Source organism: Myotis yumanensis, unplaced genomic scaffold, assembly GCF_028538775.1.
Source record: "Myotis yumanensis isolate MYYU_CA2020_CCGP unplaced genomic scaffold, mMyoYum1.0.hap1 SCAF_14, whole genome shotgun sequence".
NCBI classification, from domain to species: Eukaryota; Metazoa; Chordata; class Mammalia; order Chiroptera; family Vespertilionidae; genus Myotis; species Myotis yumanensis.
This window is the reverse complement of record NW_027223765.1, coordinates 32,131,897-32,158,675: the sequence shown is the minus strand read 5'-3', so window position 1 is coordinate 32,158,675 and position 26,779 is coordinate 32,131,897. Positions and strand designations below refer to the sequence as shown.

At 43.2% G+C, this 26,779-nt stretch overlaps 2 protein-coding genes across 5 annotated transcripts in view; both read right to left on the bottom strand.

Moving 5' to 3' along the window:
- Positions 1 to 3,281: 3,281 nt before the first annotated feature.
- RNF7 (ring finger protein 7) lies at positions 3,282 to 10,078 on the bottom strand. 3 transcript variants are annotated; one of them, XR_011473698.1, is made up of 4 exons: positions 9,821 to 10,078; positions 6,053 to 6,100; positions 4,394 to 4,802; positions 4,133 to 4,219 (listed from the first exon to the last, which is right to left on the bottom strand). XR_011473698.1 is itself a non-coding variant. In XM_070433529.1 (3 exons), the coding sequence occupies exons 1-3, from the start codon at positions 9,993 to 9,995 to the stop codon at positions 4,101 to 4,103; spliced, it is 342 nt and encodes a 113-aa protein (XP_070289630.1). In that variant the 5' UTR covers positions 9,996 to 10,078; the 3' UTR covers positions 3,282 to 4,100. The 3 variants fall into 3 exon arrangements, 2 of the variants coding, with proteins under 2 accessions (XP_070289630.1, XP_070289631.1); XM_070433529.1 differs by lacking the exon at positions 4,394 to 4,802 and having other exon boundaries at positions 3,282 to 4,219; XM_070433530.1 differs by lacking the exon at positions 4,394 to 4,802 and having other exon boundaries at positions 3,282 to 4,219; positions 9,828 to 10,078.
- A 4,920-nt stretch (positions 10,079 to 14,998) lies between these two features.
- Positions 14,999 to 26,779, bottom strand: part of LOC138992515 (uncharacterized) — a 32,396-nt gene continuing 20,615 nt past the window's right edge. For both annotated transcript variants that reach the window (XM_070391377.1, XM_070391376.1), the window contains exons 6-9: positions 20,755 to 20,890; positions 17,791 to 17,897; positions 15,508 to 15,620; positions 14,999 to 15,261 (exon numbers count right to left, since the gene is read on the bottom strand). In XM_070391377.1, the coding sequence (XP_070247478.1) occupies positions 15,250 to 15,261; positions 15,508 to 15,620; positions 17,791 to 17,897; positions 20,755 to 20,890 (368 nt within the window). In that variant the 3' untranslated portion in view covers positions 14,999 to 15,249. The remainder of the gene's footprint in view (positions 15,262 to 15,507; positions 15,621 to 17,790; positions 17,898 to 20,754; positions 20,891 to 26,779) is intronic.

Below are 26,779 nucleotides of genomic sequence, written 5' to 3'. Positions count from 1 at the left end.
CCAATCAGTAATATTTTCCCTTTAAATATTAATATTTTTTGATAAGGGCTTACTAAAGTAAACATGAAAATTTTCTAATTTTCTTTTCAGAGCATTACCTGAAGTCAGCCCTTGGCAGTAACTTAAAAAGCAACAAAGCATTTTAAAAATAGTTACCTTTCTTATCAGACGTCCATTAAACGTCTAAAGGAACTCTTAAACATTCCTCTCTGTTCCTAATGGCTTCTACATTCGCTTCAGTCAAATAACTTCGAGCTTATTCTTTAGACCCCGAAGACTGCTGAGTGAGTGAATGTTCACCAACCATGTATGTCCTAGGCATTGAAGACTCACTTAGGAGTTGTTGGCCTCTAAAGGAGTACATAGATCAGCGAGATTTGCTTCTCTGAACTCTTTCTAGGTTAGTAGCTACTCAGAAATCAGAACCCTTCTTAGGGTTTTATAGGATTTATTTTATATCTATCATTTTAGGATGTTTCTCATAGACTGTGGCACGAAGTATACAAGTTAATTGCCTGTACAAGCACTTTAACAGTGCTCCCAGATAAGCCAATACCACTTCTAAAGGGGATGTTTGGAAACGTGAGCTTTCTTTTGGGTGGCACAACGATCAGTGGCACCCCTGGCATTTGGTGGGTGGGGGCCAGGACAGTTCGAAGTCTTACAACATGTGGAACAATCTCACGTGAAGAAACATAGTTCAGCATCCTGTGTGACTCCCCAATGCCCATTCATGTAGTAGAAAAATCAGTTTATGATGATCTGAACCTAGAAACTAATGTTTTCATATAGTATAAAGTGCTGTTTTGCATAGTTTTAAGTAAAATTCATTGTTTCCAAACACGCAACATGTAAATCAAGACTGTATATTTGCTCAGAACTTTACTATGTACGATCCACCAATTTAGGGGGAAAAGTCTTATCAATAGAAATGTTTGTGTTTCTGAATCACAACAGTCTATATGGAGTTATTATCACTTACACACAGTCTTCAGATGTAATTATACCCAAGCATTTACATACTGAAATATAAAGGATTATAAACTACTTTCCTCTTATTTCTATTCTATGTACAATTAAGTTATTATATACATTTTAATGTCACTTCAGGATAGTAAAGGGGACATTTTTTATAAAAAGGAAGTAATGGGTTTGATAGGGTCAATTTACTGACTCAGATGCCAGCCGTAATACAAGGCAACTTGCATAGATGGGAAATTAAATAAAGATGACAAATGTTCCCAATACACTAGTAAAATAAAATTCAACACTGTTTAACCACAAGGACAGAAAACCTGTTCAATGCTTAGCTTCTGCGTTGGGTCTCCTAATTAGATGTCACAGCTTGTTCTTTTGGCTGCAACTTTCAGATGGCTCTGCAGATGAGCTGGTACCATTCCAGGGCGGGTAGGATCAGTGCTGCTCTGTCCCATCCCTCCTCCTTTTCTATCCTCAGAGGATGATGTGTAATAGAAAGAAAGCTTTGTTAGGTGGCAGACAGGCAGGTTTGCTGTGGAAAATCAATTTATTACCACCATCCTCATTTCATTCATTTACATACTATCACACTAAAATAACTCAACATTTTTAGTATTTCTCTTTACTTTAAAGCCAAATATTTGGTTCACTTTTTTATTTTAAAATATATTTTATTGATTTTTTACAGAGAGGAAGGGAGAGGGATAGAGAGTTAGAAACATTGATGAGAAACATCAATCAGCTGCCTCCTACACACCTCCTACTGTGGATATGCCCGCAACCAAGGTACATGCCCTTGACCGGAATCGACCCTGGGACCCTTCAGTCTGCAGGCCGACGCCTTATCCACTGAGCCAAACCGGTTAGGGCTGGCTCACTTTTTACAGATACAACTTTTTAAAAAGGCCTAAAAGCTGCTAAAATAGTTCATTGCCCATGACAAACACAAACAGTCAAACATATTTATACTAGAGGCCCGGTGCATGAATTCGTGCACAGGTGGGGTCCCTTGGCCTGGCCAGCGATCAGGGCGGTCTCATCCAGTCCCGATTGGGGTGACGGGGGCTGGCTGGCACGGGGAGGGACCACGGGAGGTTGGCCTAATGGCTGGGGAGGGACCATAGGAAGGCTCCAGGGTGTGTCTGGCCCTCTCACCCAGTCCCAATCGGCCAGACCCCAGCAGCAAGCTAACCTCCTGGTTGGAGCGTCTGCCCCCTTGTGGTCAGTGTGCATCACAGCGACTGGTTGAACGGTTGACTGAATGGTCAACTGATCAGTTGGACACTTAGCATATTACACTTATTATATAGGGTATTGTAATTTTTTCAGTGGACACTTGTGAAAAAATATATAAGCAAAAATTTCCAGAGAAATCTGATTAGTAATAGCCAATGTGAATGCATACAGAATTTTAATTTTTATTATACTACAGGCCCAGTGCACAGATTCCTGCACCAGTGGAGTCCCTCAGCCTGGCCTGTGCCCTCTCACAATCCAGGACCCCTTGGGGGATGTCAGACTGCCGGTTTTGGCCCAATCCCCGCAGACCAAGATCACGGGGATCAGGCCAAAGACCAGGGAGGAGCTGGAGCCCAGGCCAGGCACCACACCGCTTCTGCTCATCTCAGCCCTGCTGCACCTGCTATTGCTGCCGCTCGGTAGTTGCTGCAGAGGCAGGAGAGGCTTGCATCTGTCTGTCAGTGAGCAGTGCTCTGGCTGTGGGAGCGCACTGACCACCAGGGGGCAGCTCCTACGTTGCGTGTCTGCCCCCTGGTGGTCAGTGCACGTCATAGCAACCCATCGACCAGTCATTCAGTCGCTTGGGCTTTTATATATATAGATTTTCATATTTTATGTATGCATATTAGATGTAAAGATTCAGGAATTGTTATAAATTAACCTTCACTAAATGTGAATGAGTGGGATAAGATTTTCTTACACTTTTATGTTTCTAGGTAATAAACTTAAAACTTTCTTATTACCAACTAGAGGCCCAGTGCATGAATTCATGCACAGGTGGGGTCCCTTGGACTGGCCGGCGATCAAGGCCTATCAGGCTGGCTGACTGGCAGGGGAAAGGGACTGTGGGAGGTTGGCTGTGGGAGCACAATGACCACCAGGGGGCAGCTCCTGCATTGAGCGTGTCATAGCAACTGGTTGACTGGTCTTTCCAGTTGTAACAGTCACTTAGGCTGAGCATATAAATATTTTTTTCTAATGAAATAAAAGCATTCACTTGACAAATCAGTTTATTAATATCAAGTTTAAGGTTGTGCATAAAATAGCAATAATGACAATTTAAATGAAGTAAACAGAATAAACTGTTTATTAAAACACTGTGTAATAAAATAAACTTTTTTTGATCCGATGCTAGAGTGGTAAACATTTCCCCCTTATTAACAGTCTACCTGAAACAGTTAAATTATACCATAATCTGGTTAAAACTTGAAAATACCCCTGTTCTTTCCCAGTGAATGACTGAACAGTGAGGTGTGCAGATCTAGGGTTTTCTGATGAGTCAATGATAGAGAACGATAATCTAAAAGACAAGCAAAATCCCATATGCCCAAAGATGAAATCTTATTTACCCTGCTCTCTGGCCCAAACTTAAAACTGTCATATCAAATAAATATTTAATGAATCACCCCCTTTCCTGTCTAAAATAAATATCAAGAACAAATTAAGGATAAGAGTTGGGTTTTAAACTGCATTTTATTTGTTACTATAACATTGTCTTTTTTTTTAACTGATCAACCTTAAAGCATGCAAAAGTTCACTTCCAACGGAACTGCTTCCACAGCCCCTTACATATCAGTAAGTAAATTATAAAGGTCAATTTGTAGTTCTCTCCTCCTTTATAGCACTTCTAAGCAGTGTGACACATACCACAGAGATAGGAAAGGCCATCTTTAATAAATTATCTTCTTAATTGTAGAGAATTTCTGAAAATGAAACTGACAAAATGCTAACCCAATGCCTTGGATGAGTCCTCAAGGACCAAAGATCCATCTCCTCCTATTGGAAGCCTTAGTCCTCTGGAGTGTCCCGGTCGTTGTAGGGCACTTGATAAGGCGATCCACCAGGGCTCTGGACAAATGCACTAAGAAGCCCTTTCACCACTCTCATTTGCCGATTCTTTGGACCACCCAGTCTTGCTGGCAGAGAGGGCAGCGATTGTTCTGTTTCACCCACAGGGACATGCAGCAGTTGTGGAAGGAATGATTACATTCTCCCCAGACCACTAAAAGGAGGGGAAAAAAAGATTATTTGACATTAGACATTTCAATTTAAATGACTGAGCTCAAATATATAGCTTATTTTATATTATGAATAATAACGATAATTCATAATCTCAAATAAAAATGATAAATTGGTCAAAATAATTTTTTCTACCTGTAAAGAAACAGAAACTTACATGTGTAAGGTCTGTGCTTAGGGGCCGTCCCACCACAGCTCTAGAATCTGTGAATGATGTGGTGGCCCTGGTTCCTATACAGCTCCATATGCTGTCTTCCTGAAGTTAGGAGATTAAAGGACTTGAGTCTTCCTTAGATCCCAGACCTGAGTTCTCAGTCATGCACTGACCTTGGAGATGTTTTGGCTTTATTTTACTAAAAAGTATCTCCTGATTTTTATTTATTAAGATATGAGTTTTAAGTGTTTTCAAGTTCATAAGTAGGTATTATGAATAGATGACATGCTTCTAAATATTATCAGCTGTACATCTGCTGAGTTGTTTCCTGGAAGTGCTGATAAATTGTGTTGTCATCAATAAGCAGTGCAATTCCTCATGTGACAAACAATGAAATTTTCAAAGTGGCTGTCTGGAAAGAGAGGTCTCTTTGTGATCACAGAAAGATGGTCTATACCCCACAATTACCAAATTAATGTGTTTTTTAAAACAGCATGAAAGAAAAATTTTAAACTAAGGGAAATCACCCACAATCTGGACTACAATCTGAAATGTGAGCTTCATCTGTCCCTTGCTTGACCATCTGAGTTATATGATAACAGAACAATTAAGACATAGGAATAAAAAAGAAAAAAACTTCTTATGAAAATAGGCTGTAGAAGGTAGAAAGCAAGAATCATTCTAGTATTTCAGAAGAAAGAAACAGGATTTGATCAAAATGGCATAGATCATTAATAAAAAGCTGTATATAAGCCCTGGCCAGGGGGCTCAGTTGATGGGAGCATCGTCCTGTATACCAAAAGGTTTTGGGTTCGATTTCTAGTCAGGGCACATACCTAGGTTTCAGGTTCGATTCCTGGTATGGGAGGTAACGATATTTCTTTCTTTCATTGATGTTTCACTTTCTCTCTCTCCGTCCCTCTCTTCCTTCTCCTCTCTCTCCCCCTCCCTCCCTCTATAAAAAAAATCAATAAAAACATATCCTGTAAACCACACCAGCACAAAGTACAAAGATAACTTTTCATTCTAGGAAAAACGTTTAAACACGTATATAAAGCAATCTAGAAGTGATGATTTCAAGAACTGGGATATACATACCTTTGAACTGCTTAAAACATTTAGCCAAGACAACTTTTGTAGTCAAGACTATAAGGAAAATTTAATACACACACACACACACACACACATACATACATACTATATTTCAAAAAAAGACTTACAATTTTTCTATCTCAATTAAAAGTTAAACACTCTATCATAAGAGTACTGAAAACTGAAATGCTTTAGTAGAATGAAACTCTACCAAAACTGACCTATAACATACTCAAAATTTTAATGATGCTTTGGCAAATTCCTTCTTATATAATTTTCTTAATAGAAGAGGATTATTCATTTTATTGATTATCAAAATATTTATTATGCCCATGTCTGGAATACTTATATAACCAATTCTTCTTAATTACAGACAATAAAAAACAAACAAACTTGCAGATGAATTCCATTAAGGCCTCTGAGAACCAACACATTTTATATTAATAATGGATTACTGCTTTACAGCTTATTTTTGTGTATTGATAAAGTCAATCTTAATAGCAAATTCAAACATCCCCACTGAGAGAAAACCTTCAGTTGAAAAAGCATTAGAATGAAATTACAACATACCAACACAATCCTCTTGTTTGTTTTCAGCTTGACATCTAAGACAGGCATCTAAAAGTAAACAAACAGCAATACTCATTCTGATGCTCAGAACGCAATTTTTAAAACCCACACACTTCAAAGTCAAAAAACGCCCAAAGGGTTAGAGATGGAAATAAAAGGCTCATTCTATTAGTTTCTCATTTGAACATAACTGTTTAAACAGGAATAAAGTACAAGGCACTCTACTAATCTACTTCTGACCAGGAGCAATTTTACCAGGGTTACTGACCCTCTATTTTTACAAGCTCTGATGAAAAGATGTCCTGCCAGTGGATGCAACCACTAGAGAATACTTCACTCTATTAGAAGTTATTATAAGCTCACTGGGCATGCTCATATAGCTCAACCTTAGGGGTAGTTTATTTTCCAGACACCCTTTTAAATAAGCTATGCACATGGGATATAAACTACAGCATAGTGAATGGTCAATACTATAATAACTATGTATGGTGTCAAGTGGGTACTGGAAATATTGGGGTGAACACTTTGTAAAGTATATTATTATCTAACCACTATGCTGCTGTACAAAATATAATACTGAATGTAAACTATACTTGAATAAATAAAATTTTTAAAATGAGCCATGCATATATATTGGTATTTGCTTATACATACATAAAGAAACTTTAGAAGGATACCCAAGAAACTAATAATAGAGTTTACCTGGAGGGGACTGAGTGGGAAGGAATTTTCATTGTATACTGTCTTAAAATTTTGAATTATGTGATTGTATAATCTATATAAATATTAAATTAAAATTAATTACAAATACTTTCTAAAAACTAGGAGTTTTTCTTCTTCTAAGAAAATGCTTCCTTTACAAACTAAGTCTGAGCCCATTTAACCAACAATGGCAAAATATTTTAATAAATTACTTGGGAGTAAATACTAGGAATGGGAACCTAAAGTATACTAGGTTGCTTGATGAAGAAGGTAATACAGAATATATATGCTTGGTGAAGGAGGTAAAATAGATTATTTTAGGGACTAACTAAATGGATTCATTCACTAGCTGGAAGAAGAGTCAAAGTTGGGCAACGGAAGTTCAAACCAACAGAAAAAAAAGTTTTAACTGGAGAAAAATAATTCAGTAAAAATAGACACACGGTGGAGCTGAAGCCTGTTCTTCTTACACTGGATTATGCACAGGCTCTTGTTTGCTTCTCTCTGCATGTTTTTACCCTAAAAAAACACACCACCCTGGCCTCTTCAGTGTGGACTAAAAACAACATTGCCTCCTAAGACTTTCTTCAACTCCATAATTACTAAGTATCTGCTCTGTGAAAGGAGTTATATGCACAGGGGACACCAAAATGACGAAGTCTGGATTCCTGGTCTTCACAGCAAATAAGGAGACAGACAGGCAAACAACTGAGTATCTTGAAGACGAGGCTCTGGTTCTGTGCAATCACAGAATTAGAGTTTGTGATCCCACCTGCCTCTTTCACAAATGAGGAAAAGAAGGCCCCAAAGGGTTGTGACAAATGTCCAAGTTAACATACAGCCATGAAGGGTTACTCTGGCTCTTTATAACTTGGCAGCACAAGCAAAAGCCTTCCTGTCTGCCTCAGCAGCCCTTGCTCCTTTCAGAATGAAGGCAGGGGAGTGGAAACCAAGAGTGTTAACCACCTCGGAATAGGTTGACAGGCAAAGCATGGATCAAGAAGTCACAATAAATCAGATGTGTATGAGATGAATTCCAAATATTAAGGAAATAGGATTAAGTGGGCTCTTTTTTTTTTTTAGGATCTAGAAATCTCTGAATTACGCTTATAGCTTTGATTTAGACGATCAAACACTGACCTAAGTAGATAAAAATTCCCAGTTTCAGATTAAAAAAAAGTTTCTTTTGATGACGTTCCTAATATCTGAAACAGCACATTTCTAAGCAGTACAATAACACTAACACCTTTTAGAATGATGAGGGTGAGGGCTGGGAAGTCTGAAAAACAAACTTCCTCCCGCTGTCAGCTGACCTCGAAGTGGATTTTAACACCTCGTAAACAAAATACAAAGGTCCAGCCCAGAACACCTTCCAGAACTCAAAGTATAGCTGCTGTAATCTGCAACATTAATCCACAGGAGCAGAACCTTGCTATCATTAGAAAGTCAAATGTGCTGTTTCAGATATTAGGAACGTCATCAAAAGAAACTTTTTTAAATCTGAAACTTTGGGAATTTTTATCTACTTAGGGCTGTGTTTGATCGCCTAAATCAAAGCTATAAGCGTAATTCAGAGATTTACTTACAGACCATACTCTGACTTACTTTCAATGTCCCAAGTACAGTTTATTGGTTGCAAGATAGCAACTAGGACTTTAATTCCATATTTCTACTTCCTAGTTTAAATTTTTTTTCTTTGGGGAGAAGAATAAAATGCCTTTTTAGGAACACTCTTCTTTTTAAACTAAAGGAAATTTAGGTGACACAATGTTCAGCAAAGCCTGCCTTGCTAAAGAACAAAAAGTGAAGTCACCTACGTAAGTTAAAAATGCCAAAGTGGAAAACATGATTCCAGTTGTGAAGGCAGGCTTAAGTTATGTGGTAAGGGGACTGTACTGCAGGCCAATCAACTCGGTACTTTTTAAACCTAAATATGCAACATAAGTGGATCACGTCTGAAATCAAGCTCTTTCGAAAAGTGAAACATAAAAAAATATCTGGATCCCACTGCTGTAAGTCCTTCTGCATAAACGACTAGCGGGCTCGCTAAGGAGGGTAAACTGAGGGGCCTCCGGCTTCTGCTGGATTACAAGTCTTCCTCCCGCAAGAAGGGAGAGCCATTCTCCTCTAAGTTATTTTCTCCAGTTCTCTCATTTTTCCGGGCAAGACACAAAGTTTTAAAACGACAGGAACTCGGTTTTCTTCGCCTACCCTCAGGAAAGGACAGGTGAGAAGCTCTCGGAGCATCTTAAATGTCAGTGCCCTCTTGAAACCTGCAACCGGCGGCTCGGCAGCACCGCGTTTCCAAGGTGGCCTGAGCGCTCACAACAGAGACCAGACGCGGCGACACGGGGCGCGGCGGTCACGCGAGGGCTCGCTCGGCCCCCGTCTTTACTCCCGGAACCACGGGAGGGAGGAACCCCTCCGAGCAGGGCGGGCTCTCCCAGGGGATGGCACCCTGCGACAGGCAGGGCCCGCGGGGAGGGGAAGGTCCGTGTGTCTAAGTCCGGGGCTTCGCGTTACTCAATTCCCACGAAACGGGAACGTTCCGGCACCGCCCTGCGCTCCCGGCGGCCAAGCGCGCGCGTGGGGCCCGTCCGAGCAGCCCGACTCCCAGGCTGGGCCTGCGGCGGCGGCCCCCCAACGCCGCCCCCGCAGCTCGGGAGCGGACCCAGGAGTCGTTTCGGCGGAAGGTGACGGAGCACCCATCCCTCGGGTGTGTGGCCGGACCCCGCGACCCCTCCGCGGCCCCAGGCCCTCGCCGCCACCCCTCCGCGGCCCGCTATCACAGTCGGGGCGGGGCCGCCGCACTAACCGAGTCGGTTCCTCCCAGTGTATCTTGGGTCACACACATCGCTCCCCGAAATGACCTTCACCCCCCTACTCACTGCCCGTGCCCCTCGCCAGCACCCGGCCCAGGCGCCGGCCTCCGCTCTCCCGCTCGGGGCAGGGCGCCCCGCCGCCGACGCTCCGGGCAGCGGGCTCTCCGAGCCTCCGCGCGTCCCCCCGCCGGCGCCGGCCCCGCGGAGGCCGTAGCGCGGCCCCGGCCTCGCGTGCAGCGCTTACCCATCACCTGGACCCTGCAGATGGCGCACGTATCGCACTCCACGTCCCAGCTCCACATGGCCACCGCGTTCCACTTCTTGAGAGAGAACATCTTGTCGCCTCCCGACTTGGAGCCCGCGCCCCCGGCGTGAGAGGACAGGGCGCAGGGCTCCTCGGCGTCTTCCACGTCGGCCATGGCGGCGGCGCGGAGCCGGCGCGGAGACGTTGGGTCGGGGAAGGCCGGCGGCTATGGCGGCTCCGTGGGGCCGCCCGACAGGCCACAGCGCCGCCCGCAGGCCGCCGGCCGCCGCGGAACCGGCCACAGGCGCCGCCCGCGATTGGCTGGCGCGGGCCGTGACGTCACCGCACGCCAGCGCCCGGCCACCGTTGACCCCGCCCTCCGCCCCTTCGCGTGTCGGGCAGCCCGGAGGCCGGAGGGTCCCGGGGCGACCGCGGCTGAAGCCTGGCCCCCGCGCTGGCACGTGCCCTGTCGTGGTGGCTGGAGCATCTTGTGCAGGAAGCACGTGTCCTGCGTTCTGCCTCCGTGAAACCTACGGCTTTCAGAAATTACCGTGTTAGCACAGCCGTTTGTTCCCCCCAAATGTCAACTCCCCAAGAGCATCCTGTCCCCCGATCCAAAAATGCCTGGCCACAGAGGCCCCAGTGATTTGCTGAGTGACTGACTGACCTCCATGAGCTTCCATCTCTGTCTCAGGACCTTTTTACACTAAAAAATTACTAGGACCTCAAGAGGCTTTTGATTGTGGAGAATATATATTTGTTAAGAAATTAAAACAAAAAATTTTTAAAAAATATTTATTTGTATATATTTTTACAGACTTGGGGGGTGGGGGGGAGAGATTGATTGAGATTGGTTGTCTCCCGCACACACCCTGACCAGGGGTGGAACCCACAACCTGGGTATGTGCTCCGACCGGGAATCAAACTCACCACCTTCTGGTGTACAGGATGATGGATGCTCCAACCAACGGAGCATGGACCAGAGCAATGTATTAATTCATTTAAAAATAATAAATGTGGAGAGCAGCTACAGTGTTTGGACAGGTTCAAGCCTCGGACTGATGAGAGGGCACAGTCCTCTCATGGCCATGTGCAAGTCCCAGCTTGGAGGGCAGAGCCCGCCCAGCACAATTATAGCCAAGGGCTGTAGTTGTGAGCTTGAACCTATGGCCCAAACCTGTGGCCCCACGTGCCTGAGTGATGTGGGCTTGATAGCGTTCAGGTGCATGTAGTTGAGTAGGATCCGAAACCCACGAGAATGTTGTAAACATCTTGACCACGCCTTACTTTGCCTCGTGGAATCTGCTATAAAATAAAGACATGGCTCGTAGCCCATGGCGCTGTGTCTCCATCAGAGGAGCAGCGTCCCGCTGAGACCCAGCTTTCATTCTCTTGTCTGTCTTTTCTCCATCCTTCACTGCCCCCACTCAGGTTCACCCTTGGCCAGCGCGGCACAAATAAACCCATTACAAATTATCTTAAGAGCAATGACCGCGCATATCCTGTAGCTTCAGGAAAACACTGGGGAGAGAGAGAGAGAGAGACAGAGAGAGAGAGAGAGAGAGAGAGAGAGAGAGAGAGAGACAGAGAGACAGAGAGATATGAGGGAAATAGCTCTGAGTGTTGTTATGCAAATAGTCCTGACCTCTGAAAGGTTCCCAGGAACCCTGGGGCCACTCTTTGAGAACCTTTAATTTAGCTTAACCTCCTCCTTTTATATGTAGGAGGAATGAGGTCCAGAGAAGTAATGGTGACAGTTTTGAAGTCAGGAGTCTATTGTTAGCCCAGGGTCATATAATTACGTTTTCCGTGCAAAGCAGACAACATCTCCGTTTAAAAGATAAGACAGTGGACTCACCGAGAGCCTCAGGAGTCACCTGACCACCACCATCTGATGGTGGACGCCTGCTGTGTCCGGGTTGGTATTCAGAGCCTCCCACCTCTTGTTGGGCCTTCCTCATCTCCTCGTCTCCTGATGCCAGGCCTTGTGACCGAGTGGGGGCTAACCGAGCTCAAGGAATCTGGCAGAGAAGACAAGGATTCATAAATACATAAAAAACATAAATATGGACACAGGGTCGCATTGGACTAGATCAGTGATGGCGAACCTATGACACGCGTGTCAGAGGTGACACACAAACTCATTTTTTTGGTTGATTTTTCTTTGTTAAATGGCATGTAAATATATAAAATAAATATAAAAAATATAAATCTTTGTTTTACTATGGTTGCAAATATCAAAAAATTTCTATATGTGACACGGCACCAGAGTTAAGTTAGGGTTTTTCAAAATGCTGACACGCCGAGCTCAAAAGGTTCGCCATCACTGGACTAGATGCTAATGTGTGCTGCCCATTGAGTGTGCTGCTCATTGAGGGGCAGGGTGTTCCTGAGGCCTGATGCATAAGGGAAAGTCTCCTGGAGGCAGTGAGGAGGCCAGGAAATGAGTGAAGAAAGCAAACCTCCCCCGCTGTCAGCTGGAGCAGCGAGTAGTGGCGGCAGACATGAGTCAGACCCCACCAACTTTATGAGCCAGACAAGAACCCCTATAGACAAACTCAGATGAACCACAGTACACGTTCTGTTCATATTAAGTGACCACATAGCTGACTAGAGATGGCTATAAATGCTAGATAACTAATAAATTAAAAAAAGAAGGCTGGAACCAGATGAGGATAGAATGCAGTTTGAGAGAGAAAAGGAGCCAAACTCAGATGAAGGAATGAAGGATTAGAGGATGGTGAAGGACAAGAAATGTACATGCCTGTGCAATGAAAAAAAGCAAGTACTGTTAATAGACTGTCCAGAAATTCCTATATATGTACAGGCAAACACATAATACATGAATTTACTTAACATTTTTAAAATTGTGGCAAAATACATAAAGTTGACTATCCTAACCATGTTTAAGTTCACAGTTCAGTAGTATTACGAATACTCACATTATTATGCAACCAATCTCCAGAACTTTTTCATCTTCTAAAACTGAAACTCTACATCCATTAAACAACTCTCCACGTCCCCCTCCTCCCCTTGGCAACCACCGTTCTACATTGTTTCTGAGTCTGGCTACTCTAGGTATCTCATGTAAGTGGAATCATACAGAACTTGCCTTTTTGTGACTGGCTTGTTTCACTTAACATAATGTTCTCAAGGTTTATTCATGTTGTAGCAATTCCTTCCATATGTCAATTTCCTTCCTTTTAAGGTTGAATACTATTCTATTGTATGAATGTTCAACAATTTGCTGGCTCATATCACATCAATTAATTGTTGTTTTAAGATTTTTAATTATTTATTTATATGTTTTTATTGATTTTAGAGAGAGGAAGGGAAAAGGAGAGGTAGAAACATTAATGATGAGAGAGAATCCTTTGATCAGCTGCCTCCTGCAGGCCCCCATTGGGGATTGAACCTGCAACCCAGGCATGCGCCCTGACCTGAAATAAAAAATGACTTCCTGGTTCATGGGTCGATGCTCAAACACTGAGCCACACAGCTCAGGCTCAATTAGTTTTTGTGTGTGTGGTTTTTAAAAACATATACTTTTATTTTAGTATATGTGCTGCCGAAGCGAGCACAAAACATATACTTTTATTGATTTCATAGAGGAAGGGAGAGGGAGAGAGAGATAGAAACATCAATGATAAGAGAGAATCACTGATCAGCTGCCTCCTGCATTCCCCCTACTGGGGATCCAGCTCTCAACCCAGGCATATGCCCTAGACCAGAATCAAACCTGGGACCCTTCAGTCCACAGGCCAATGCTCTATCCACTGAGCCCAACCGGCTAGGGCTCGATTAGTTTTCAATATGAATTTTTCACATGTACTATTCTGTAGCCTGTTTTTTGTTTGTTTGTTTGTTTGTTTGTTTTGTTTAATAGTACTACTATGACATCTGTCCACATAAACACTTATATATCTACATTATTTTTAATGGCTATGTAGTATTCCACCACATACTTTTCCTATGATTTATTTCCTGAGAACCCTTTGAGACACATTTAATTTTTTATAATGTATAATAAACAGTGCTGCATATATTTCCTTGCACATGTGTAAGAGTATATCTGTAAAACAAATTTCTAGAATTACAATGCCTGGGTCAGAGGCTGTATATTTTTCATTTTGGTAGACATTGCCAAAAGATCTTTACAGAGGAACATAGACTTTATACTCCCAACCATGGATGTTAGTGGCAAATTTCAAAAGAGGTTGTTTTTTAAAGCAGGAATAATTTCTCAGAGGGCCTCACACACTGGATATAGAAATGGGAAAGACTTCTTATATTATTTCAGCTCTGATGCTCTATTGTTGTTTACTTGTAATGCATGAGGTCTTGTCTTCCTAGCTAGATGCTAAGAGCCTCAAGGGTGGACATAATTTATTATGCCCAACCCCACTTCCACATTAGTTTGGTTCCATGAACTTGCCAGCACTTATTAGATTCATACATGGAAAAATGACAGTTTTTTTTTAAGTTCAAAATAAAGAGGTCTTACATCTTCTTTTTTCTTTTCTATTTTTTTCCAATAAACATGTTTATTTATTTTAAATCAGTTTGGTACATTCTGTTTTTCTTGTGTAGCTGTTCAAAGTGAAATGCCTGTAGTCACTCAATTCTGACATCAACAATAATAACAGCCACTGATTTATTTTTGAGCATGTACTATGAAATAGGTATTGTCTTAAAATGCTTGGCATGAACCATCTCACTCAAAGCTTACCAAATGAGAAAGCTATTACTCTTATCTGTATCTTACATTAGGGGAAAGTGAGGCACAATGAGGTTAACTGACTTGCCCAAGGTCATATGTTAAAAGTCACAGGTTTCCACAGAGAATTTTTTTTTTATTCTGAGGCCTCTGCTTTTCATTTCTGCACCATATTATCATGTCATATAAAATTCAACTTAATCTAATTTACCACCCATGCATTTATCAACCATACCTCTACCATTTCCTATGGAGCTGTCTGAGATCTGAATTGGGGGTAAAGTGACTAGATGTTTCCTCATTTGTGTAAGATCCCCGTTTGGGGGATATTATCTTTTAGAAAGTGGTTATTATTTCCAAACATTCCTATTGTTTCCAACTACGGATATATTTATGAAAGAAGATTCTTCCTTAGATAAAAATCATGACTTTATTCAAATTGTAAATTTCACATGCACAAGAGAAAAAGCCCTAGAGAAGAATCACACCTATTTTTAGTAAGGCTTACTTATGAAACCCAAATTTTAGAAAATAACAAAGCATGAAAGGATTAAAACTACTTTGAACTTTCATACAATAGTCTTATAAAACTTTAGAACCTGAAAGAGACTTGGTTATAGTGAAAAATGTTATCATATAAGAAGCAATATCTTTACATGTATGTTTCCTTGGCCATGGAAATAGCATCCATAAGAAAACATGGCATCCATATTCAGTTTTTCACCTGTAAAAGAATCAAGAAATCATACATTTAAAAATAAAAAAAAGGTTTTTTTTGGTGCAATCACCCTTCATTAGAATGGAATGATGGTTTAGAGGACTGTTAACTTAGAACCAAAATTCTCACGATATTATCAAGTGCAAAATCTGCTGCAATAGTCTATCCCAGTTGAGTGTGCAGGGTCTATACAGCGCCCCCTGGTGGCTGTAACTAACCAGAACAAACATCCACAAACATCCAAGCGCATACCTTGTTCTTCCTTTTACGGGTAACATTAGATTTATTGCTGCTTTTCCAAATAGATCTGAAGGTGTCCGAAGAGATCTGAGGAGTGACTGTAACTTTTAAGACTGGGAGTTTACCTGAGAGGGGGAAGAACATAATAGTAAATGGATAGGATATCTCACAACTCTCCATTTCATGGACTGAGTCGTAGGCTTCTGAAAGGGACATTATCCCACATTCTTTTTTTTAAAATAATATGTTTTTATTGATTTTAGAGAGAGAGAGAATGTGGAGGGGAAAAGGGAGGGAGAGAGAGAGAGAGACATTGATCAGCTGCCTCCTGCAAACCCCCATACTGGGGATCGAAAAACTGGGGAATGTGCCCTGATCGGGAATCAAACCAGTGATCTTTTGATGCATGAGATAACACTCAACCAACTGAGCCACACCAACCAGGGCTCCCACATTCTTATGGGAAACTTTCATCACACTTAATACCCTTTCCCTGTATCTTCTTGATGTGAGCGACCCGTGACAATGTATTTCTGTAATAAGTCCCACTAGTCCTCTCTTTTCTTTTCCCACTGTTTATATATTTTACCTGGTGGTTGTGATAGCCTTCTAACTGGACTTCCTAATGCCAAATTCATCCTGGACTCTACTTCCTGTTTAGTCATCTGAAGCGAAATTCTGATCCTGGTATTCATCAGCTCTTTATTTTTAGTGGATCTCTCTTGTTTTTATTTGTCTAGCTTCCATTTTAGCTTTCTTTCTTGAGTTTTCTTTGGGGTTTCACTCCCCTGCCCTTCAGGGATGAGCACATAACTCAGAGCTGGCCACTTGGTGTGTTTCTTCTCCCTGCACAGTGATTGTTAACAGGTGTGCATGTGACTCATTATGGCCTAATGAGATCAGGAGAAAGGCTCTTTCTTGAGTTTAAACTAGCAGAATGTAAACTTCTGGCTAATGCTACCCAACTTGTCACTGTGTGGGAAGAATTTCCTGAGAATAAAGTCAGCACTGATGCAGATCTTCTAGGAGATAGAGGTAGGTAGCATTATTTGAAGCCCTGAATTCAGCTGGACCTATAGGTAGAAACACCCCTGGACTTTTAGTTATATGAATCAACAAATTTCCTGTTTTTAAAAAAATATTTTTAAATTGATTTTAGAGAGGAAGGGAGAGGGAGAGAGATAGAAACATCAATGATGTGAGAGAACCATTGATCGGTTGCCTCCTGCATGCCCCTTACTGGGGATTGAGCCTGCAACCCAGGCATGTGCCTGGACCAGGAACTGAACCAAGACCTCCTGGTTCATAAGTCAACACTCGACCACTGAGTCACACTGGCCAGGCTCAACAAATTTCCTTTTGTACTTAAATCACTTTGAGTTGGTTTTGTATCACTTGAAACCAGGAGTTCTCACTGATTTCCTATAAAGGCCTATGATAGCATGATTTATAAGATGACCAAAATATATTTCTCATGTGTATTTGGCCTTAGTTCATGGTTGGGAGCTCCCAGCTCCCAAAACCCTTGGAATTTCCTGAGTAATAAGAGAAATGAGGACAGCTTTTGTTATAATATTTGGCCCCTTGTCCCAGTTCCTAAAAACTGCTTCAGAGCCATAAAGGTGAGGTGGTGTCTTGTTATACATAACAAGCCCCTTTCAACCACAACTGAGTTTCTATTTATGAGTTGACTTTTGGAAATCCCCTTTAAGAATGGCTGTTGGTTGCCAAAGGAACCAACCATGAACAAAAGGTTGGAACTTTCAGTCCCACCCCCTGACAGAGGATGAGCCAATCACCAACAGCCAGTGATTTAACCAACCATATCTCTGTAAGAAAACCTCCATAAGGACCCAAAAGGATGGAGTTCAGAGAGCTTCTGGGATGGGAACCAGGAGGCTTCCACATGCCAGCACCCAGGCCCAACTCCACGAGGACAGAGCTCCTCTGTTTGGAATGTCACCCGAGGTATCATTGTCTGTGTCCTTTAATATCTTTTGTAATACACTGGCAATCTAGTGAGTAAACGGGTTTCCTGAGTCCTGAGAGGGGCTCTAGCAAATTAATTAAACCCAATGAGGGGGTCCGTCAGAAGCACAGGTGACAACCTGGTCTTACAATTGGCTTCTGTCTTGTGGGGCAGGGCCCTTACCATGTGGAATCCGATGCTGTCTCCAGGCAGATAGTGTCAGGATTGAGTTGAATTGTAGGACACCCAGCTGGTGTGAACAGCACAGCAGTTCGGAATGAGCGGATGTGGACAGGTAGAAGGGACACAAACTGAAAACACCCTACCTGTCTTTCTGGCTCTCAGTGCTTCAAGTATGTCAGCAGCAGCCATTTCTCCCAGGACATTGTTTCCAAGGTCAAGTTCCCTTAAGTGGGCAGAGTATTTGATCAGGCTGATCAAAGACATGACAAAACAAAATGGCGTTGTTCCAAGCATGGTTATCCAGAGAAACTCAATCCAGTTATTTTGGAGTATGATTTTTCTTCTTAGGTCCTCTTCACCCTCCACCTCCAACCCCCCTTCCAATGATGATGCACTGACCCAGTTTGAAACTAGAGACAGCCTGAATCCAGTTTTTTCCAATTTAATCTCTAGTTTGGATGTCTATTCTAAGTAAGTTGGTAGGATAAGGATTTTTGGTTGCCTTAAATCTTCCATTTATTCATTCATTCATTCATTCATTCACTCATTCAAAAGATATGGTATAGTATTGCCAGGGCCTCCCAGTCTTATAGATTTTACACAGCAGTAAAATATTAAAAAAAAAAAAAAAAACTTGGGAGGACTGACAAAGGTCAGTTTGGCAAATTTTAGTATGTCAAATAAATAACAACTCTCACCTAGCAACACTATAAAAGAACAAATATTTTACATGAAATTAGGAAGGCCATAGTCTTGAAATAAAGGATAGTTTTTTAAAAACAAACCAACAAACAAAAATGTTTTTATTGATTTTTAGAGAGAGGGAAAGGACGAGATAGAAACATAGATCAGTTGCCTCTTGCATGCCCCCTACTGGGGATGGAGCCTGCAACCCGGAGATGTGCCCTGACTGGTAATCAAACCAGTGACCTCTTGATGCATGGATCAACGCTCAATCCACTGAGCCACACCAACTGGGCTAAAGGGTAGCTTTTTAAATCAAGTTTAGCTTCATGAAAAATGAACACTCTGCCTGTCTTTATTTTTCCAATTTCATTGAGGATTATTGAGCCAACTTGCCTTTGGGAATTTCTGGCATCATGAATGGACATGGAATCTGGGTGAAGGCCTGGGTTACTAGGCAGCTTCTATTTTTTTGTCAATCATGTGATCGTGAGCAGGCCATGTGCCTCTTGGGCCTCACTTTGCTCATCTCTAAAATTGGCCTGAAAAGGGCTATTCTGTCTATTTCATAACGTTGTGGTGAAAACATAATGCAGCAGTTCCTATGAAAGCATCTTGCAAAATGCAATAGCAAGAATGCTATTATAACGAGTACATACTTACTACATCATATTATGTGCCTAACATTGCAGGGATAAAAAGGAATTTAACACATGGCCTCTACTCTTGAAAGAAACTGTGAATAAAACAATTTTGAGTTTTTACCGTGTGCGGGGATATGAAATTTCAGTTAGGGTCAATAAGTGAGTGCAAGGCCATACTTTTGCTCCCTGTACTCACTTTCTATGATTCTCAGCCAGAATTCAAGGCCAGGGCTGAGTGATCCCGCCAGACTCTCCCTCTTGAAGGTCTTGCTCCCAAGGATACAGTCTGTCTAATCAGGACTTGACCAACTTTGGGTTTCTGAATGGCCTGATTGTGTCCAATTGCTTCATACAAGCTGGGTGAGAACAGGCTTGCTTCAAGGAGGAAGCAGGGATGCACAGAAAGAGGGTGGAGAGCGTTGAAGATAAACTTTACAACGCCACAGTTCTGCATCTAGGTCTGATTTCAGAGGCCCTGGGTTTAACCACTACTCCACACAGTCTCACGTCAGCTGTGGTTTTATAGAGCAGTCACTATGCATCAGATGTGATCATGGCCACCCACATGCCTACGCCCTGTGCCTGGCACAAAGGGCCTTCCCAGGGTATGAGTGTGGCTGAATCCAGCCCAGCTCTGCTGGCCAAGTCCTGGGCCCTGAAACATAGATCTGGGAGGGTAACTTCCTCGGACTCACTGGCCAGCGGTGGTGCCTCTTTTCATTCATCTGCCCAAAGGGGTCCTTTTTTCCAATTTGTATTAAGGTGCTAGCTGGCACACTAGGCACTGTCTTTAGCAGCCTACATACACAATCCCATTCAACCCTAACACAGTCTCTTGAGTTAGATAATATTATCCCCATTTTTACAAATGAGGAAACAGATACAGAGGAGCTACTTCACTTGCCTAAGCTTATACTGCTAGGAAAGCGTGGAGCGAGAGTGTGAGCCAGGCAGTCTGCTCGAGAAGAACCATGAAGTATGATTCAAATATGCCAAGAAAGTGTTCTAATCCCCAGTGTTCCTCAGTTATTATGCTTTCAAAATGAGAACAAAAAGATGTAAGTGTTCAGCGTCAGAATTAAAAGGACACGGGGAAGGGACTACCAGTGCTGGTGCACATTAGCCGTGTTTACATCCCCGGCACACGGAGCGAGCAGTTAGTTGCACAGGGCCCCATGCTCAGACGGGCTCCGCACTCGGTTCAGTGCTCTGCTATTTCCATCCTAAAATTCTTAATATTGAACAAAGGCCCATGAGTTTGCATTTGCACTGTGTTCCCACAAATTCTTTTTTTTTTAAATATATTTTTATTGATTTCAGAGAGGAAGGGAGAGGGAGAGAGAGCTAGAAACATCAATGATTAGAGAGAATCATGGATTGGCTGCCTCCTGCATGTCCCACACTGGGGATCAAGCCCGCAACCCAGGCATGTGCCCTGACTGGGAATCGAACCGTGACCTCCTGGTTCGTAGGTCAAAGCTCAACCACGGAGCCCTGCCGGCCAGACTGGGTCCCCACCAATCTGCAGCCCGTTCTGTTGTCAGCTGTAGGGTGGCAGAGCAGAAAGCAAAATGACGGTCCGTCATGCCATTTCTGTGAGGGTAGGCCTTCCCTTAGGATCTCATCCCGAGACCAAGATGGGCTACTGCTTCTCTCCCAGAGAGGGAAAACCTCACTTAGCACTGTTAGCAACTTGCAGGTAGATAACTGTCCCCATGACTTATCCCAAGCACTAGTTTTGGGAGATGAACAAATAAAATCTCTCAATGTTCTACTCACCATGTTAAGATCTGAGTGAATTCCAACAAACTGTTGTCTCCATCTTTTCCTTTTCCATCTATGCCATTATCTGCCAAATACAATTTCACTAACCAAGGACCAGCTTCAGTCAAACCTTTAATTTTTTTCTTGATTCCTACGAGAAAATTTGTGTTGTATTATTTTACACAATAGTTCCCCCGTTTACCACAGGTTTTAAAAAACCGTACAGACTTATTTCACTCGTGTGGGTAGATGCATTTTGTAATACAATTAAGGAAATACAAGTAATTTAATAACTCATTTTTAAAAAAAACTCAGTACATCCTTCGTTCTTCACAACAACAAGCTCCAAAGTGCTCTGAATGAAAGGAAATTTCATTGAAGACTGAGATTGCTTCCTCTACTTTTGCTAAAGAAGAAAATCAAGGTCTCTGGATTTTCTTGATAGAAGGATGAGTTGTTCGCAGATCCTGGGGAAGTGAGAGCCCTTACACGGAGTTCGGTCTTTTTAAAGAGCCTGTAAAGTTGTCACATTTTCTTTGCTCTCGAGAAGGACAAATTCAAAGGCAAAAGAACCATTCTGCTTTCACAGACTGCATGACTGAGGCCAGTGGTCCTAGAGCAGGGGTGGGCAAACTTTTTGACTCGAGGGCCACAATGGGTTCTTAAACTGGACCGGAGGGCCGGAACAAAAGCATGGATGGAGTGTTTGTGTGAACTAATATAAATTCAAAGTAAACATCATTACATAAAAGGGTACGGCCTTTTTTTTTTTTTTTTAGTTTTATTCATTTCAAACGGGCCAGATCCGGCCGCGGGCCGTAGTTTGCCCACGGCTGTCCTAGAGTCTGGTCCACCTTTGTCAGTCTGTCCAGCTTGCCTCACATTCAGTGTCAGTGCTGTGGAGTTTAACACCAGTTCAAGTTTAGGAGTTTAGCAGAGAAAAAATACAGGAAGGGGATGGAGGAAGAGGAACGGTGTGGCTATAATGCTGGCTCATCCACGCAGTAAGTGTGAGATGGCAGATTTGAATCTCCAGTCCCAAAGCCAGGTTGCTTTGGGGGGCGGGGGCTCCAAGTGTTTGAAGTTATATGTTTCATGTGCAACAGGACCCTCTAAACACTAGCCAACTACTTCATCCTGGGGCTCAACTGAAAAACAATAATCTGTTCCAAAGCCAGGAAGAAACCCGGTGGGACTTGGAGATCATATATCTACATGTGGTTTTGTGGGGGCAATTTAAGGGATTTTAAAGGCTCGCTTAGCTATGCACTAATTTTGCCTGACATGCAAAAATCTATTGATTTGAGAATATAACCCCAGGGCTAGACAGGAGTCTTGAACTTGAGTGCATTCAGCAGGCAATATTTTTGAGCTCCTATTATGTGCCCGGCACTGTTCGAGGTGATGGGAATTCAACAGGAAACAGAACTCCCTGCCCTCATGAAGCTGATAGGAAGCGAATGCTAACTAGTGAGAAGAGAGAAGAGTTGGTGATAAGTTATTTTTTTAAAGTATGTTTTTAAAAAAGATTCCATTGGTTTCTTTGGATATGCATCTAATCTGCTGGATTACTGAATAAAAGTGACAGGATTTCTTTGCCTCTAAAACACAGTTGGAGGGATGAAAACTAGCCTGTCCTTTGGTTTTATTGGGGATACGCCTAGTTTGTCCAAATTTCATTTGTCCTTATATTCAGGGCATGGGGATGATAGCAAATGACAAACATGAGTCATACAACAGTGCTAACATACTAGATTAGTATCTGGCACGTTGTAGGTGTTTAATAACTGTTCATTGAATAAATGAGTGAGTCCATGAATAATAGAAACAGAGTGCAATCATTCTGTGGAAATTTCTATCTCACTGTTCATTGTGTTTCCAAGTTTAGTGTAGATAATAATGCCTGGAGATTCATGAACATACGTAGAATATGATATTTCTATTTATCCAACCTCTTCACGAATATAAATGTCTTTGAAAAGTTAAGGTTATGATAAAACACGAGGCCAATGGGGCCACGGCCAAAGGCCACGTTCCTGTGCAAGGAGAGAAGCAGCCTCAGCCAGTCTACATCCCCAATGTAGCCAGCCTGGCCCCAACGTGTGCCATTGGCCTGGTGCAACTCACATTCCCACGGGAAGAACAATCCAAATCTCCCTCCAACTGGTGGTAAGGGAGGTAACGACGTCATCTTTGCCCATGAAAACTATCAGGTTGGAAAATGCTGGTTCAAACTACTCTCCAGAATTTCGACCTCCAGCGAGTCACAGTGCCCTATGAGAGGGGACCACAGCTGCTGCTGCTGCTCAGTACAGTGACTTACTCTTCTGGGCTTTTCACCAAAGTCCAAGCAGAAACAAATGCTTTTTTTTCTGGAGGGCAAACAACTTCCTTGGAGTAAAGGTGAGTCCATGCTCAGCCCCTGGTAACACTTGATCCACTCCAACTGTGCACCTCGACCTGTTTTCACCTAATCTTACATTTCTTTACTTTAAAACAAAAACAAGCTCACCAACAAAGACCACTTTCCTTTATTCCCCTCTGTCTCAGAGAACTTGGCAGCGGCATAGCAATGCCAATTGTGCTAAGAGGCCCAGTAAAATGGGCAGAATCTCCGGGTTTAACATCTCTCTCTGAAGAGTGCTGTGTGACTCCCCAGAAAGTCACCTAACTTCTCTGAACCTAAATTGCCTCGTTGCTAAAACAGAGATCGTAATACTCATCTCTTAGATGCATTGTGAAGATGGACTGGGAGGCGTGGTGAAGTAACAGTTGTAGAGGCACTTAGTGCAGCAAATAACACTGCCTCGCTTCCCAGTTTCGTTTCTGGATTTGGTAAGTCACTGAAACACTGGAATGGGGGCTACCTGGTGAAGAATCTCTCTGTGTAAGGTGTCCCCCCTTTTGCCACGGGCTTCCTGAGGATCAGACACATACTGCTGACAACTGCACGTGTTCCCTGGAAGCCACCCCATAGATCCAATATGAACCCTCCCAACTCTGTGCTTCCCGCCACTTGCTCTTCGGTTAATTGCCAAGATCCCTTCTTTGTTCCCCACTTCAGAATCTTCCTTTCCACCATCACTGAACCCAATACCAGGTGTTGTCAGTTCTCCTCCTAAATACATGTAGACTCCTATCTGTCCAACTCTGCAGCCTCAGCTCTGTGCTTTATCCTCTCTTCCCTGCACTGTTGTAAAATTCTCCACACTCATCTCCCATGATGTCACTGCCTTGCTTCGAAAGCACTGTGGCTCTTCCTTCGCGCACAGGAGAAAGTCTAACTCCTCAAGGGCACTCACGGCTTTGGCCCTGTGGGTCCACCGGCCTTTTCAGCAACATCCCTGTCATTCTCTTCATGACCACTCTGGGGCGGGTGCCACGCCTCCCACATGCCCAGCCCTCCCCACTCCAGGCACTCTCACCTCGGACCTTTTATCTGGTGGCTCCCTTTGCCCAGAATGCCCTCTCTTTTACAGCTGATGAACCTTTTCTCATTCCTCCCAGAGAGAGCTCTTTTTCCTACGTGGACCAGCATCCAAAGGTTAAGTATAAATTTTCATGGAACCGGAAGTTCCCCGGAGAAGATTCCTCAGCTCGCCCTTCCTTCTCTGGCCTCTTCTGGGACTGCCAGGATAGGTGGGCATCGGATTGTTTTGCTTAATGACTTCTCAAATGCTCATCTGTGGATGCCAGGTCCCGGTAGGATCTTCTTCTTGAGGTAGATTTTTTTTTAAAGCTTGTTAAAAATAGCTCCCTCCCTCCCCCGCCGCCCCATCAACAAGAAGCATGTGTGACTGCCTGTGTAATTACCAGCAATTTATAAACCAGAACATAATTTTGCATTTGCCTGATTGCAGGTCTTAAGGAAGCAAAGTATAATTAGTGTTGGTTGATTCACACTTCAGACCTTGGAACCTGTCCACAAAGGTTTCCACCGTTTGGTATCACCCCAGGATAAAATCCCAAGTAAAGTAATTTCAGGGTTATGACCAGTAACTTCCTGGTTTGGAACCAATAAAGTTCTTTTGAAGATTACATCTTGACTTTGGAACTTGACCTTTGAATTCCTTAATGCTGTTGGCATGCCTATGAACTGTGGCTATGATAGAAGCAGTAATGCCTTATTTGGGGGGAAGTGAATTTGCCACGTGGGTGGCATCGGTACTCTAGTAAATGTCTAACAATCCCAGGCTGTGGACTGACCGTTTTATGGTTGGGTTTTGCTTCCCAGTCCTAAATCCTTAAGAAGGAAGACAACCCTGAGAGCTATGGTGTGGGGCTTGGGCTGGGAAGCAGAGCAGGCATAGGTGATGGGGCACTCCTGGGTCTTCCAGGAACGTTTGGGGCCTGGGTGACATGGCAGGACTGGCTGAATGGGGCTCAGGGAAGATAACTGCAGATGACTGTTCCTGATGACCTTGCAGTGACTTCCAGTCTTGAGCCATCTTCTGGCTCTTTATGGGCTGACTAGGCATAGGCCAAGCCAACGTCACTCACTTGAGTGCTGACACCCTCCAGGCTCAGGGTCCCCAATTCTCATAGAGAGCCCTGGTACAGAGCCATGGGGCTCAGAGGTGGGCCAGATGGAGTCTAGAAGAGACAGAGAAGCCAGAACAGAAATGGGCCTGGGCCCTGTTTGTTCTGTGGTTGCCATGACAGAGAAAAGGCATCTAGGAGCTTCACTCGGCCTCTGATTTTCTTCACTGAGCAAAAAAAAATAAAAAAAATAGGCAATCTGATTTTCTTCCACGGTTAAAGCAGCTGTGGTTCTCAAAGTTAGACCCTGGACTAAGAGCATCAGCATCACGTGGGAACTTGACAGAAAAGCAAATTCTCGAGCCTTATCTCTGAGCTACTGGTTCAGACCTTGATACGCGGGGAGCAATCTGTGTTCAGTGGTGCTTTGAGGCAGGACTGACTTGGACAAACAGACGTTTAACTTCTCGAAGCACAGAAATGGAATTCCTTGCCTCTTCTAATAACGTATAAATGGCTGCTAAATGTAATGCTGTTGAGTTCTTGTAATTTTGCATTTGGAGGGGACTTATAAAAGGTGTCAGGCTTCTGTGAGTGCTGTGAGTTCATCCTTCCAAGCAGCAGGCCCCAAGCCTGCTGCCCACAAAGGAGGAGCATAAAAATAGTTTGTCTGTTTCCAGTTGGGGCCAAATGGAAACCATCTGGACTCCTTGCCCAGGAGGCTGATGTGTAACAGTTCAAGCTGACCCTTTATTTTGAAACAAGTAGAACTCTTCTACCAAAGGCCAAACCCACCCCCAACCAAAGACCTTATGACTTCAAAAGAATCTATCCCATGTGAGGAGCTGTGTTTACATTTGCTTTGCATGAAAATGGTCTGCTCTTATGAGAAACTATAAAATAAATGTATACTCAATACAAGTTGTTTCTATTGATTTGAGGCACAGGATCCCTTGGGTGACAAAAGACTTTAATGGCTCCCATTTTCTACTGGGTTAAGTCCAACTCTTCACCTGACATGTGAGGGCCTCTTTCATGTGCCCACACCTCCTGCCAGGTCACCTCCCCATCCTCTTGTGCCAGCTGCACTGGGCTTGGGACTTGCCTTGAAAAGGCCTGCCTGCCTCACTAAGGTCTTTCCTCACTTAAGTCCTTTCTTTCCGCATCAGGTCGGTTCTTGGCTCATTCACAGAAACTTCTCTCCAGTTCTGTACCTGGGGGAGAAGGCCCTTCTCTGAACCCAGGTTCCACGTTTGGCCCTTGGCAGATGCTGCTTTTTGTTGTTGTTTCCTAGGTGTGTATCCTGCTTCTAAACTACACGCTGAGTTGAATTTTGTCTCCTCCCAAAGTCCTAACCCCCAGTTCATCAGCATGTGACCTTATTTGGAAACAGGGTCATGGCAGATATATTTAATCTAAGTCATATCTAGAGTAGAGTAGAGTGGGCCCTAATCCAATGTGACTGGTGTCCTTATAAAAGGGGGACATTTGGACACAGACACACACAAAAGGAGAACGCCAAGGCAAAGACTGGGGTGATTTCAAGCCAAGGATACCAAAG